Consider the following 16,007-nt stretch of genomic DNA (forward strand, 5'->3'; position numbering starts at 1 on the left):
ACAAAATTGTCCATTTATGGTCCTCGGTTAGATTTGAGTCTGGGGGGAAAGGACACTGTATTAGTCCAAGCTAAAATGTGTGTGGGACTGAATAGGATTTTTGCAGAATGCCAACACCCACTCTCTTTCCGCGCACAAAGCTTGTGTGTAATTGCAAAGCCATCCGTCTTTTTCATACCAGCTTGGTTTATCCTACACATTTTGCTTGAAAAGGCAAACCTTTTGCAAATGAAAATGCTGGCGTATTCAATAAAAAAAGAAATGTAAGGGTTGCCCCCACCAAATGCGTAATAGTGCAATCAGAAAAACGCAAAGCTATGTTTTCGGTAATAAAATCTTAGCAAAATAACAGCATGAAATGAAACGCCTTCCTTCTTAAAGTATGGTGTTGTTCGCCTCTTCCTGGCTTCCTATGATCTAAGAGAGAGTTAGAAGGTTTAAATGTGGTCTTAGGGCACGAAGCTGTCAGACCTTTGGCGAGTAAGATTGATAGCGCACAGACTTCCACGGCTCTTTGTTTGGAATATAAGCAGGCCTACTACCATTTCTCCACTTAGACTATGAGCCACAAATTCACAAAATATCACTTCAGAAGTGCATCATTTTTAAACAAAATACGTATTGATAATTGTGATTTAAATCATCCAGAAGAGCTCGTATACTAAATGCTAATACACTGAATACTGTAAATCCCATGAAATGTTTTCAAAAACAGTGATATAAACTAAATAAATGTGGGTGGAGGGGTGAGGGGTCATTTTCTTTCGGTGGGTTTATCCACAACACCCAGATCTTGTAGCCATTGTGAATTAACCATTGAGAGTAAACAAAAGACAAAATGGCAAATGAAAGTCCCATGACTGAAATAATTATGATAGTCACCGGCTTAAGTTATATTGTGCATTTCATCAAATTAAAACGTTTTTTAAGTGGTCATGATTTATTTTTGAAATGACAGGGGGGGACGTATCACCTGTTATCAATCTCAAATATTAATATCTGTCCTGATACGAATTTAAACCAAATGATTTTAAGATCATGTTTATGTTGCTTTACCTGTGTGCTAATGTTTTGTATGCCCATATGACATATTAGTTTAATACAACACGAATCGCTATGTGGAATTAAATTTATGATAATTATAGAAAATAAAATCTAGGATTTACATTGTGTTATCGGGCTTGGGGGTGAAGAGAGCGTATGTGTGCGTGTGCGAGTGTGTGTGCCTGAATATATTTTAATCTGACATAAGCATATTATTGCCTCCCTCCTCCAGAGAAGACTCGACTCGCCCGGTTTTTCTGTCGGAACTTTAAAGATTAATGGGTTACTCTGTTAATGACTGCAGGCGTCATATGTAGGTGTCCGGATGATTTGTGAGGTGTGGGGTATTCTTCTGACATTCAGAAACAATACACTATGCATGCATGAGCCCTCGTGGCGGACACACACGCACTGCCACACTGACTCAAAAAATTATATTTCAGTGCTTTTGAACAGAAGCGGACTAACGGGACAAAATGTGTAAATAAAAACAGCCATGCTCCCAGAATGAGGCGTTCCTTGCAGACTTTTTGGATCAATCACGCAGACAGTGGCTTCTTTTGATTAAACCCCAAATTGTCATTGGGCAGAGGTAATCATGTGACAAGCAATTCGGTCCAATTTCAACCTTGTCTCCATGAATGCAATAGTTTAATAGTAGCGCGGTCCCCACACGGCCGTAATCAGTGATTTAGAAAAAAAACACCAGCAGAGATCTTTATGATATTTCACCTGGGCCACAAATTTCAAATAAGAGCTAAGTTTTCTAGGCTGAAAGGGAGAGGAGATGAATTACGAATTCGAGCGAGAGACTGGTTTTATCAATAGTCAGCCGTCGCTTGCTGAGTGCCTGACATCTTTTCCCCCTGTCGGTGATACATTTCAAAGTTCATCAATCAAGAACTCGACGCTTTCACACTCGACACTGATTCCTCCTCCTTTTGAGCAGACCATTCCCAGCCTGAACCCCGGCAGCCACCCTCGACACAGCCGGCCCAAGCAGAGCCTTAATGGCTGCAGCCCGCTGCCAGCCGCGTCTCTTCCTCCGGAGTATCCCTGGATGAAGGAGAAAAAAGCCTCGAAGAAAAGTCAGCTGCCAACTTCCACAGCAACAGCCGCAGAGCCGGGACCTATTTGTTTTTCTCCGAAAGGTAAGATGGACGAAGAGGGTGAAAAACGTTTCGTGGACAACAATGCAAATTTATTACCGAACATAACCTAATTTAACTTTTGTTTGATAATAAATTCACATTCTTTGCAATTGGATTCAAATGTGATTGTTTACGCGGTTGTTATTAAAAGTTTCACAAAGTTATAGAGTTTATTGGATTTTCAGACTAAGCTCCCATGTCGACCGGTGCCAGAGTTTTGATATTTGACAGTAATCAAGAGTGATAGATTGCTGTAGCTTAGCTCGGCAGCTGGTGCATTCATTAGGCTGGAGCCAGGCTGGTCCACGCTTCCATGGCCTTATTTCTGTTTTGAATTTTAGGTCTTAAATTGATTGAGCCCCTCGGTTGCATTTTCACGAAACGTGTAACTAAAGCGCGAGAAATAGGCGACCGGTCTATTTAGGCGAATTTGTTTTAATCGGTGGGCGGAAGACATCAATTTTCTACAGGGTATATTTAGAAGTAAAATATGATTATACTATCATTGTTCCTATTTTAATGAAAATGTGTGGGTGTTTCTTTGTGTTTATGCTGTAGACTCGCCCGATATCCCTGAGAGCGGTGGCGGGGCATCTCGTAGGTTGAGAACTGCGTACACGAACACCCAACTACTGGAGCTGGAGAAGGAATTCCATTTCAACAAGTACCTATGCAGACCGAGGAGGGTCGAGATCGCCGCTTTACTGGATTTAACCGAGAGGCAAGTTAAAGTGTGGTTCCAGAACCGTAGGATGAAGCACAAAAGACAGACACAGTGCAAGGAGAACCATATCGGCGAGGGGAAATTCAAGAGCCTGGAGGACGGAGGACACAGCGAGGAGAAGTCCCTCTATGAACAAGCCCTCAACAATGTGTCAGGGGCTCTTTTGGAAAGGGAGAGCTACTCATTTCAGCAGAACTCTTTAACTTCACAAGGCTCTCCGAATGTACACAATGGAGATTCCCAAAGCTTTACTGCTTCACCGTTAAACAGCAATGACAAAAATCTGAAACATTTTTCAAATCCGTCACCCACTGTTCCAATCTGTGGGTTAACAATGGGGTCGGACTGTGCATCTGGCCTGGACAATGGCTGTTCTTCGGCCCTGGATGTTTCTTCTTTACAGGACTTTAACGTTTTTTCAGCAGATTCCTGCCTCCATCTCTCAGATGCCGTCTCTCCAAGTTTGTCCGAATCTCTAGATAGCCCTGTGGACATATCTACGGACAGTTTTGATTTTTTCACGGACAGCCTAACAACAATCGATTTACAGCATCTGACCTATTAAAAATACATAATTTAAGAAAAGAAAAAAAAAAACGCCGCCTTCTTTCTTAAAAATGTTTTTTTCTTAATGTGGTCAGTACATATTGTTTATTACTTACTCGATTAGTTTATTAATCAGGAAGAGGAAAGAGGTAAGGTTGGAAATAATGGAAGTAACCTTTGAATATGTTTCCAAAGCCAATAATGGGAAAAGAGAAAAGTAGACATGAATATCTGTCGTTTTATTTTTGTATCACTTTCGGGTACAATGTTATAAATATTTTGTTAGAATAAATTTCTACTTGGAACATTGCTATCGATTGTTTTTTATTTAAAGTAGTATTTTTATATGTACGGAAAAGATTCATGAAAACATTTTAAAATTCACGAAAACAGCAAGTCTGATTTTTATTTGGAAAAAGATTTCGGACATACAAAATATTGTATTTAAAAATATTCAGCGCAACAGGCTAATTAAAAGTATAGATGTGACAAATGAAATCACATTGTATTCTTTTTAAATTCTTTAAAGATATTACAAATATTTTTCGGAATGTAACACGATGTGGCTTATTTCTAACATATGTATAATTTGGTTAAAAAAATACACATTGAACATACCAGCTAGGTCTGCTAATGAGTTTAGTAACAGTGCTACAAAGGTTGTTGGAGATATTTCTGACATGTTACTGTTAACAGAATTTCTCTAGGTTGGCTAGTCTACGTTTGAAGTGCAACGTTGACGATTTAAATTCTACTTTGTCCTTATTATTTGACAAGAAAAATCCATGCTCTTTCAAACGCGTGTTTTTGAAATAGCATATTGTGTTTAGCTCAGAGTTTACATGTAGCCACTGCTGATTTTCTAGCTGAATAGTAAAAGTAACTCGCTAAACTCTTGCCACTCAGCCGTAAGAACTTTTAAACTTTTAAAGCAATATATATATATATATATATATATATATCTGAAGTTGATAGAAGTGCGTTGTCTGAATTAAATGGATTTCATAAATCTAAAGTATTTCATGGAATTATATTTCATGATAATTCCGCTGAGGTTAATGAGGCTATTGAGGTCTGTTTCCAAGGAATACGGACATATAAAATCGTTTCATGTTTGAACAGCAAATGGGATTCCCCAGCCGAGCGCATTAACTTTTAGGGCTTTCAGTATATTTTTATGGCATTTTAAACCCACATGAGCGAGTACTCGAGGCCACTCGAAAAGTATTTCAGTTCTCAAAAAATAAAAAGTAAATGTTAAAAAACATTTTGTGTTCGTCCGTCATTGTGTGTTCATTTCTCAAAACAAGTTCCCTATATTGTAAAGGCCAGGACGCATGTAAAGTTGGTTGTTTTATGTAAGACCAATTTATTTAAACATCATTGAATGAAACAACCCAAATGTATATGAAGGGCTATAATGGTTACACAATTTATTTAATGCAGATATATTTGTGCAACTAGAGTAAAAAATAATGTATTGGAAACTGTTAACCAAACAGTTACATTGTACTTTACTTGGTATGAATAGTGTAATCTTGCAGGGCCAGATATTTCCTCGAAATGTCTCTATTAGTGACATTTCGCTAGCCATCCGTCGGCATTAGACTAGATTTAATACAAGCTATAGCTGCATTAAGGTTGGATAATTTATAGGTTTCCTCTGACTCTGCGATTTTCAGTAGGCTATTCAAACTCCTTTTCGTCTACAAAACAAACAATACTAGTGATAACAGGATTTCTGTGAAACAAAACATTCTTTCTTTCCTATTTTTTCGTCACCACAATGCAGATAGCAGGAATGCAGGCGACTTCGGAATCTTCCCGAGGCTGGGCCAGTCACCCGCTCTTCTGGTAAGCGGTGCGGTTGTTCGGTATTTTTTCTAGCACATGTGCTTATGGTTGCATTGCCTTGTGTCACATACTTGGCCTATATGTGGTCACGTCTTATTTTAATGTACAGCTAGAAGATACAGAAGCTACTACACACATTTCAGTTTAGAAAGGTCGTTGAGATCTGAATGAAGAGTATGTGCCTAATCGTGTATTCTCCCAATTGTGCCAGGAGCGCCATTTTATTACTGACCACAAGGCCGCATGCTCACCATATCCAGTGCTCGTGGTGTAGACCTCCTCGGTGGCAGACTATTTTCTTTAAAACTTAACGGTGGTCTGAGCTGTCAGTTTTCGGCTTATCCAATCAAATCGGAAACATATATGGCACTTTGTGGAGACTATTTCACCAACAATCAGAATAACATTATTCTAACATTTATGGATATTGTGAAAGACATTTTTGGATTGTTTGCACACAGGGGTGGTATGGAATGCTGTGTTCCATCGTTTAGACTACGTTCTCTCAAGATCCACGCCTGTAAGGGAAAAAAGGGAAAAATTGCTCAATTAAATCAGATTTTGATATAGGTTGACCACTGCTTCTGTAACTCTTAATTGATGCAGTTAATTAGGAGGTTTGTTAATTACGTTATTAAAACGCCATCCAGGACTGTTCATATATTATTGCCGTCTGAAATATTTACACTCAAAATTCAAAATAACATTTAATACAGTAAATTGTGTTGTCAAATATCTATTTTATCAGTTAGCGACACAGCAGACATTGCCATATGTAATATATTTGATTGCTGTGTTCATTTTGTTTGCCCCTTCATTAAAACTAGTAATGGAATTGTCTGCTATGAGTGTGGCGTACAGAATCACACACAAACCCTTACTCTCCACTACAAATATGCCATGTTAGATATTCTGATGCAATACGTGTATGAAGATCCACCTATAACTACAGGAAACCTAACTGAAGGTTTGCCTGTTGTGCTGGTAACTTTGTGATAGCTCCGGGGTGTTAGGTTACACAAGCCCCTCATCTCCATGCCAACGGCTGTGAACATAGGCAGATAGCTGGATGAAGTTCATTTCCCTGCCTCTCTCGACAAGTGATATATCCGCAGCTAGTGAACCCAGAACCAATTACGCATTAGTATGTCATATTGAAAACAAGAGCACAAGCGCGCACGCGAATTTTAAAAATGATTTTGTATCTTACCTCGTGTGTTTTGACGAATCATTGATGGGTCGTTCGAGTGTGAAGGTGGAAAGATCACATTTGATACATCCTTGAGATTATTGTATTTTCTGGTCTAGAGCGCCCCGGGATCCGTGTGAAATGAGCGTTGTCCACTGTCTTCTGCTTTGCCCATTGTTTGCACAACCAATACATTAGGGCTGATGTGCGTCACCTTGATCGAGGGGCGTTTGGTATTTAAATGCCTCTTAAAAGGTGATCTATCATTTGCGTGGGAAGGCGATCGCTGCCATTGCGGCGCTCACTGGCTGACCCGAGTCACGTGACGACCCAACATTCATTCATACAGCTTTGAGCCGGCTCGATGGAGGAATCAAGCAGGTTGGCGCGGTCATCCAGGTTGATACATACTGATCAGTGAGGACCTGATCAGTCAGTGGCACACAGAAAATGCTACAATGAGCTCCTTCTTAGATTACTCTGTGATTAGTGGCGACGGAGGATCCTGCTCTACCAAGGCTTTTCATCCAGACCACGGGATTTCAGGTTTCCAGTCGTGCTCTGTCACAGGTAATACTTGCGGCGATGAAGATCACTTTATCGTGAGTAGACTTTCGCCGGGTGGTATTCCTTCCCACGCACACCAGTCGGGATCCTACCAAACTCACAGTTCTTTAGGCTTCACATATGCCACCCACTCCGGTTGTGGCTCCAGCTATGGCACACAGAGTGTTTGTCCAAGTTACAATCACTACCCACTGAGCCAGGACGTGGACTCCAATGTTAGCTACCCGCAATGTGCCCCCATAGTTTACTCTGGGAACATTTCGTCATCCATGTTGCAGCATCACCAGGGTTACAGTGGAGCTACGATGGGACAACTACAGTACACTCACGCCGCATACGGACATGAGCAAGCGAACCTGTCCTTCGCTGCGTGTGGGAGCCACCTGTCCCCTCTGCATGTCACCACCCATGACACCTGCTGCTCACCCTTGCCTGAGAGTACTTCACCGGCGCAGACTTTCGATTGGATGAAAGTAAAGAGAAACCCCCCCAAAACTGGTGAGTGTCATTCCTTCTTCAGCAAGACCACTGAAGGATAATGTACATTTAGTTTGACAAATAGCCTCTATTAAAATGTAAACAAAATGCACAAGTTAATACGTGCGCATATGTGTTCACAGTAGTTTGTATAAGTTGTCTTTCCCTCATCCGGATTTCACCAGCAGGCAGTTACCTCAACTCACCTCTCACCCTCAGGCAAAGCTGGAGAATATGGCTTCGCTGGTCAGCCCAACATGGTGAGGACCAACTTCAGCACCAAACAGCTAACAGAGCTGGAGAAGGAGTTCCACTTCAACAAGTACTTGACCCGCGCCAGACGCGTAGAGATCGCAGCAGCGCTTCAGCTCAACGAGACTCAGGTGAAAATTTGGTTCCAGAACCGAAGAATGAAGCAAAAGAAGCGCGAGAAGGAAGGGTTGCTATCGAAATCGCCAGGCACCCAAACAGACAGCGACGAGAAAAACGAAAATCAGTCAAGGAAATTGCCCTCCCCCGCCACTACACCATCCCCCGCCTCATCTACAGCGTCCTCTACGGCTGACCCCTATACATCGGGATAAAGTTATCCTCTACAGCTAGGATCATAGTGATTATTCAGGACACAACGATCCCTTGTAGCCTGACCTCCAAACAACAAAATGGCTTCATATACAGTTATTGATATTTATGTTAGAAGTAATGGACTTCCAAACATGCTTGTACTTAAGTAGCCAAAGAAATGCACCATTGGAGTGCTTACAATCAGATTATTACCTGGATTTTTAATTAATTGATGGTCTTGTGATTTGTGTGATCAACTGTGTATGTGTGCTTAGATTCACTAAGTGCAAAATCTTAAACGTTTTGTTTACATAAAGAGGGTTTTAAATGCCGCTTACATGTAATTATGTTAAATGCAGATTGCACAGACAAGTAAACTGAAGGCCTCGATTGGCTGACCTTAAACATATATGTTGTGTTGTGCAAATTCTGTTTTTATTGAAACGGAAATAACTGAAAGTGGTGTAATTTGTGTTGCCTTAACGTTCTCATGGGAAGTTGTGGCCAAACCACTATTTCATTGACCCTCCAGACTGTAGGCTACCGTATAGCCTGTAGCTATTTTCACCTGCCATAAATTAACGTTACCTTCCAACTGTGATCAAATAAGTTCGTATTATATTGCTTTCTATTGAAAACACTATATTTAAAGCAACTTATATATTATATAGGCTACAAAACTCACAGCACAGGAAGTAAAGCCAGAGTGTGAGCGACTGAACAGAATGCATCATGTGTGCTTTTGAACAGATAAATCGGAGGTTATGTCACTCTTACACAGATTGGCAGTCGGTACCAATGGCATAAACAGAAGTGTAAGGCCAAGTATATATTCGTTTAGTCTACTGAGGTTTTTCCTCATTGATTTTTTTTTTTTCAGAAAGGAAACGCAACATGACACCAAACTGGAACAAGTAGCCTAATGCTAGTTGTTATGTGCCTCACACTGGTTGTTTAAATGCTACACTTAAACTTTAACCTGTTGTAAAACAAATACCTCATGAACACAATAAGTTCAAGTACAGTTGAAATGTAATTGCACTAGGGTAAGCCTACTTTCGAAAGTGGTATGTGGCGCAACAATCGACACGGGTTTTAAACCTTAATCGGTACAGTATTTACACCTGACAATTTCAACCTGTCTACAGGTCTTATTTTTTGTCACGAGAGTGCTTTGGGGCCATATGAATGTATGATCAAGTTTCGGTAAAAAGCTACAATGAATCATATCATATACTGAGTTTTATCAGTTGTGGATTTTTTTTGTTAATGTAAAGAGTATGCTACATTTGTGTCATGTAATCAAGAATTTACGGGTCAGTATTCATTAAATACCTTCGCATCTATAAACATGAACTTTGTTTTCTATCTCTCTCTCTACACGCACACACACACACACACACATACGCTCATGCCGTCTGCGTATGTTTAGTTCCATAAGTTCTAGTAGATCTATATTACAGGTTACTCAGTTATGATGCCATGGTGTGCATTTGATGTGTACTCAAATATTCTCCTTTTTGAATCCTTATGTAGGCTATTTGTTTTGAATGCGCTTTTAACTACATGACACGATTAAACACATTCACTTGCTGAAGGCTTGACCTTTTAATCAGTGTGCACACTATTGACAAGGAAGCAGGGCAATTGATCCTCTATACCTAGGCAAATGTTAAAGGGGACGACTGTGCTAAAATAAACTGTCGTCCATTGTAGCCTAATGTTGACCAGTATTATTATCTCTTAAGGTTGTCGGTGAAATTAGAATGATGAACCAGAACTCGAATCCGAAATATCCATCATGTCTTCAACAATATAAACCAAACAAGTTATGCAGTAATAAACCATTCATTGGAAGACTGTAGAAATGCCGTTTTTGAAGATATATTCCAATGTTTTTTTGTGCCATTAAATGCATTTCAAAATTACCGTGATGTGGGTTTTGACAATGATGTGGAGAATGAACGTGGATATGTAGAAAGAACACCGAACAGCTTCTCGAACTAATATTCAACCAACTTCAGTATAAGTTATCAGGATGCTTCCGATTGATCCATAAACAGTGAGGCTGGTAGGCTACTGCGCGTCACACTTGTGGGAGTGAATAGGCTAGTTATGCTTCTCTAATTCAAGACACAATTGATTTAATCAATCATGCAAATTGAACCCTCACTGAATTATCGACGACGGAAAAGTAATAGTATACTGCCCTAAAAAAGAAAACGCAAATATGTTTTACAATGTGCTAATAATCAAACGTAGGCTATCACCAGATGAAGGCCAATATAATTGAATAAGTTGCTGAATAATTTTATGGCCCAAATATGCGTGGCAACTGGATACCATTGCTTCTCATTATCACTAGAATACCATTTCTTGTGGACTCTGGAATGATATACCCAACAAAAATATTAGTGTTAAATCAACTCTAACAGAGTTCAATAGTCCAGAGGGACAATAAATATTCTGAAGTAGCCTACTATACCAGAGTTGATTTTACACGGAATATTTTGCTATGAAGTCTACAACACTTGAACTCAAAAAAGCAAAGAACAGACTACTTCATAAAGCAGAAACCATTGTAATGGCAGCTCTGTTAAACAATAGTCACTTGCATTCATCAGCGTGCATACAATTAACGACATGGCAAATTACATATTCAATGCGCATTATAGATAGCCTACACAGTAAAATGTTGAATAATTAAGTCTTATAAATGTTTTAAAAGTATTGTTTTCTTGTACAGAACTCCAAAAGATAAAACATATTTCTCCTTATTAATATCTGAACTAATGTGTTTACATCTTAAAAACGCAGGGATAAATAGCAATTTTAAGCTGGACACTGCATAAGTAATAGTATAACATTATAACAGTAAGTATAATAGTGCTATATATTAAGGTGCTCAGTCGAGAGATCAACACAATATCCGGACATTTGCCCAGTGTAAGTTGTACACGTATGTTTAGGATGGGAGTGCAACAGCTATACACCTGGCCTTGGTGTTTCGAGGTTGCAGGTGCACATATTTTGAACAAACAGTCCGAATCGTTTCTGCAAACATTCATCTGTATAAATGATAATAATATGCATGTCACTGGATAATAGCGTTTATTGAGCAAATTAGTAACCATAACAAGGGCTTTATAACTTGTTCGCGATTCCCCAGCGGAATTATGCACTCTGTGGTTTTATGGTTCGATCTGAACTTTGCATATTGAACAGTTGCCTTTTATTTCAAGCCGAATAAAGGAAAAATATTGAGTAGCCTAGAGAAAAATTAACATTAAGGCAATGCATATGTGTTTTTAAAGTCAATGGTAAATACTCAGTGCGGGATGCTTTTTGGCTAATGTAGCCTAATGTCCTGCCTAATGACTTCTAATAAGGTTAAATATTATAATGCCAACGTCCTATTATCGACTGTAATATTATTTTCAAAGCTAAATAAAAACTATTAACACGGTTTAGTTGCCAGGAATATTATATTTCAAAACAACAATCTGCAGAAGTGTCGCTCTCAAAAATGGAAATAAATACCTTATTACTGATTTTTATTTATTTATTTTTCAACTCAGTTCCTCATATTTATATTCCATACATAGCCTATTACGCGATAGCAGTTTTGAGGAAAACGACAGATACAGAGAACTAAAAGAAAAAGAAAAAAAGCACAGAACCTTACATTTGTCTATGCCTCGAAGTTTCCATCAGTCTTATAGTCAGGTACGGCTTTCTCGTGAGCAAAATTATTCCCTTTCCAAGTTATTTTAGGCTACATATAGGCCTATTGGACAGTAAGTTGTTGATACAACTTCTTTTTTCTTATTTGGAATTACCAGCGAAAAAGAATTAATTTTAATTTAATTTTTAAATTAAATTTACCTCTGACATACACGCATATACAATTCGGTTGTCGAAGTAATTGTGATGGCGTAATAAAAGATACAGACAGTTTCAAGTGATGCCTCTACATATTTGTATTTACCCAGGCCAGTTATTGCCTGCTTTTGGTCGATGTCTGCTGAATCTACTTTTACTTCGGTTATTCATATTCTGTTTGTAGAATATTTAAATGAAGAAATTATATCTACTGACCATTCTCTTAACCTACATACGCTGGATGACATGTCTGGATGCATACACCAATCCTAAATGTCTGGTCAGAACAAATATCTTTGAAGTAAATAATGGAACAAGGGCTGCTACCGCATAATTCCCCCGGTCAGAAACACACCGTGGATTTCCGCCTACTATATTAAGATAATTATGCACATAACTGTAGTGCTGCTTTTTAATGTGTAGCAGTACATAAATCAAGTACCGGAAATGTGGATTGCCAGCCAACTAGGTCTCATAGACCTTTAAAAACAGGGGATTTCTATGAAATTACAACTTGTTTTACATTAAGCCTAAGTTAGCTTGAAAATAATCAACACACACACACACACACACACACACACACACACATTCTTATAGTTCAGCTCTGTCTCCCAAACCGAGGGGAGGTGCAGTGTAATGCAAGTCAGGGAACATCAAATAATGCATTTGGACATAGCCACATACTGAATCATTTATTATTTCTATAGCTATTGTTTGAATGTAAAATTTATTATGAGATGATCTGGGTAATATATACAAAAATTACTTAAGCTCACATAGATATTTGTTAGATATTGATATTGTTGTGCACTGTGCTGAATAATAGTAATAATAATCACTCTTATTCGACTAACACTGATGTTTTATGCTTGTAAGTTGATATGGATAAAAGTGTCTGCTAAGTGATTGTACTGTAATGTAATGTAATTTTCTTGCAAGCAACTAGGAACTAAATGTGTTTTCTGGAAAATTTCCAGAGCCATATTATTTGTCAGGTTTCTGGAGCAAAACTTATTAGGGCTGCCAGCAGCCAATGAAAAACAATTATTCCACAATATAATATTCCAGCAGCTGTTTCCAGCATGTTTCCCTGTAGAATGGCATCAATTACGATAAAAAAAGTATACAAAGGTTATAAGATACATGCTCTAGGGTAAGGGCTAGTTGGAAATAATCTGAGATAAACAAATTGCTGAGAACATAAGGTTTCCAGACATGACAAACAACAAGAGCATGATGGACAAAGCAATAAAAAGCCAGGCAGCTTGTAAGATATGGACACAGATATGCTATATCTGAGAATTATGGTCTTCAATTTGTAACCAGTGGTTTAGTGGTGGATAAAAAGTACATATATTTCTAAAGGTTGAAGAGTTGGATTAAGACTATGAAAATAATGTCTACAAGAATAGTAACACCTACACACACATGTGCACACGCATGACACACACACACACACACACACACCATTCTGTCGCCTGTGTTGCTATTATCTTACCAGAAACAGGAAAACAGTTGAACTTTGCCAATTAACCAAAATTTTCCTGTTTCAGACAGGAGGACAACATTCTACTCAATCTACAATTGTTTTCTGCATAAAAGCTGGCTAAAGCAGCACCTGAATATTCTTCACTCCCTTTTAAGACTCTGTTCAATGCTCAAAAGCATATTTTCGATTTCATTACAGCAGCTTTCATGCAACAAAGATGAGTTTTTTGTTTTACTTATCTATTTAATCTTTTTCTCATCTTTCTTCTGTTCTCAAGTTCTGTATTAGAACATCACTTGATCATTAAATTTAATATCTAATCAATTAAATTAGATATTAAATCTGCCACATATATGGGGCTTGGCATGAAATTCCACATGAAATAGGTCAGCTTGGTCCATGGCTACAACCAATACAGCCAAAAGCAAATTTTTCCAGGACATTATGGTTTCAAAAAACCTCATAGATTACAGCAGGCAAAGGTTTAACATTATGCTAATAGTAGTTCTTAGGAAGTTTAGTATCTAAATGACAAATTAATAAGCCATTGAGTATAGTCTATGCTTCGGCAGCCATGACCCCTAATGTTACGAGCCTATACCTAGGTAAAGGCCAAGCCTACTTCAACTGCAAAGCATTAGTTTATATACCCTATGTAGCCCACTTGCCGTTGTGTATTCAAAAACTACATCGCCCTCGTGCATTTAGAAGGTTTACCGATCCTGTACTTTGATGTCAATAGACATTAGTTAAAAAAAAGAAGCTATCTTTCACCAATTTGTTCTATTATTCAGAATTCAGCTCCTTGGCCGCATGCGTGATGTTTAATCGAATTTGGAGCGAAACTGTAGGAGCTGTGGCTGTTATGGACGGACAGACAGACAGACAGACAGAAGTAATTGTAATACCTCCTCTTGCATGAGCTTCGCTGGCGCATGGGCGTGGTGAGTGCTCAATTTGTATGTCGTGAGAAAAGTGAGACTTAGGTCATTGTCTTTAGGAGATAGGTGAAAAGAAGAGGACTATTTTGTTTCAGAGGCAGTCATCAATGATTTGATGTCTTGCAGGACATGACTCAATTCTATGTGCCTGCTCGACCACTCCGCTCTGCAGCAGCAGGGCGTCTTGTAACCCCTCCCACCCGCCCAAAGGGATCACAGAGCTTCTCCACCCTAGCTCCCCAGTGGTGGAACGAACTCCCCGTCCCTCTCCGAACCTCCCCCTCACTATCCATTTTCCGCCGTGGCCTGAAGACTCATCTCTTCAGACTATACCTAGAATAACCACCACCATGCTGTGTATATATATATATTTAAAAAAAAAAAAAAAAAAAAAAAAAAAAAAAAACCCTTTTTCCTTGTCACTTGTTACATGTTGCCCCATCCCTGCACTTCTTGGTAAATTGTATTTGTCCTAATACTCTAGCTTAATCTTCTGCCTAGTTTGGCTTTGCAGATGTTAGACCAGGATAGTGTTCATTGTTCTCAGCTAGAAATAGCTGTACAAAATAAGTAATTGTACCTTACTGAACCCGTGTTCAGCAGTTGTCTACGATCATGAAAATGCACTTCTTGTACGTCGCTTTGGATAAAAGCGTCTGCCAAATGAATGTAATGTAATGTAATGATTTCACTCTCATTGCTGTACAATATGAAATTCTACATCTGAACTGGATGGGATAATACGTGGCTTGAAACAGTTGGGGTGCGGATAAAGGTTCCATGCAGTCGAAAATGATTCCTAAACTGAAATCAAATTTTACTTGAAATAGAAACCATTCGGACTGAGCTAAATTTACCTGAGAGGGTACATTACTTTACTGGCATTTAGCAGACACTCTTATCCAGAGTGGGAGGAAAGAGGAGATCAAATTATTGAGCAAGGGGAGGCCTAAGTGCTGATACAACCCACACCCAGACAGGACTATTTGGATTCTACTTTGGTCAGAATATCAACTTAAAACTATTGTTGGTCCAGTAATAATAAAGAGAATTTGGCATTTCCATTCCCCCAAGTAGTTTCTGTCTCAGTAGAAAGATCTTGCAGGTCCTATAGCCCCTGACTCCCTATGCCAAGGTTATTTATAATTTGTAAGCCATTTGACCAAAATAATTGCTCCTATATGCTGTAGTATATATAAATAACATTTCACGTGATTTTTGTCAATGAAACAACTAAAACATGTCCTTTAAATAAGTTTCATTATATAGCCTCCTTTAAGTAAGGTATATACAAGCTTTGAAAACACTGAAATGTTACTCATAACAGTTTTCTAAACCTTGTCATGGATGCTTTGATCAAAAGTTGAATAACCCTCCAGCTACAGTCCTCTGTACACGCAGAACCAGGTGCGCATCAGATAGTTGTTATCACCCAAAAATACACCCAGCCGCCTCAAACAGATCGCAATTTCTGCCTTAGGAGAAACAAACCACTGGAGGCACACTGGGATGTGGAATCCACCTGAAACACAAAAACTGGACAGAAAAAATACTAATGGGCATGAATAAAGTCTGCTTC

At 38.8% G+C, this 16,007-nt stretch overlaps 2 protein-coding genes and 1 long non-coding RNA gene across 3 annotated transcripts; 2 read left to right on the forward strand and 1 right to left on the reverse strand.

Annotated features, from left to right (window-relative positions):
• The first annotated feature begins 429 nt into the window (after positions 1-429).
• hoxa2b (homeobox A2b) lies at positions 430-4,691 on the forward strand. The gene is made up of 2 exons (XM_064348637.1): positions 430-2,195; positions 2,754-4,691. Exons 1-2 carry the CDS (start codon positions 1,832-1,834, stop codon positions 3,482-3,484), a joined length of 1,095 nt encoding a protein of 364 aa, XP_064204707.1. The 5' UTR covers positions 430-1,831; the 3' UTR covers positions 3,485-4,691.
• Positions 4,692-5,720: 1,029 nt separating this feature from the next.
• LOC135261970 (uncharacterized) lies at positions 5,721-6,732 on the reverse strand. The gene is made up of 2 exons (XR_010332067.1): positions 6,530-6,732; positions 5,721-5,837 (listed from the first exon to the last, which is right to left on the reverse strand). It is a non-coding gene; the product is annotated as an uncharacterized LOC135261970 (long non-coding RNA).
• A 4-nt stretch (positions 6,733-6,736) lies between these two features.
• Positions 6,737-9,345, forward strand: LOC135261936 (homeobox protein Hox-A1a-like). Its single transcript, XM_064348650.1, has 2 exons — positions 6,737-7,573; positions 7,772-9,345. Exons 1-2 carry the CDS (start codon positions 6,967-6,969, stop codon positions 8,134-8,136), a joined length of 972 nt encoding a protein of 323 aa, XP_064204720.1. The 5' UTR covers positions 6,737-6,966; the 3' UTR covers positions 8,137-9,345.
• The last annotated feature ends 6,662 nt before the right edge of the window (positions 9,346-16,007 follow it).

The sequence above is a fragment of the Anguilla rostrata genome, chromosome 1 (genome assembly GCF_018555375.3).
Source record: "Anguilla rostrata isolate EN2019 chromosome 1, ASM1855537v3, whole genome shotgun sequence".
Classification (NCBI taxonomy): domain Eukaryota; kingdom Metazoa; phylum Chordata; class Actinopteri; order Anguilliformes; family Anguillidae; genus Anguilla; species Anguilla rostrata.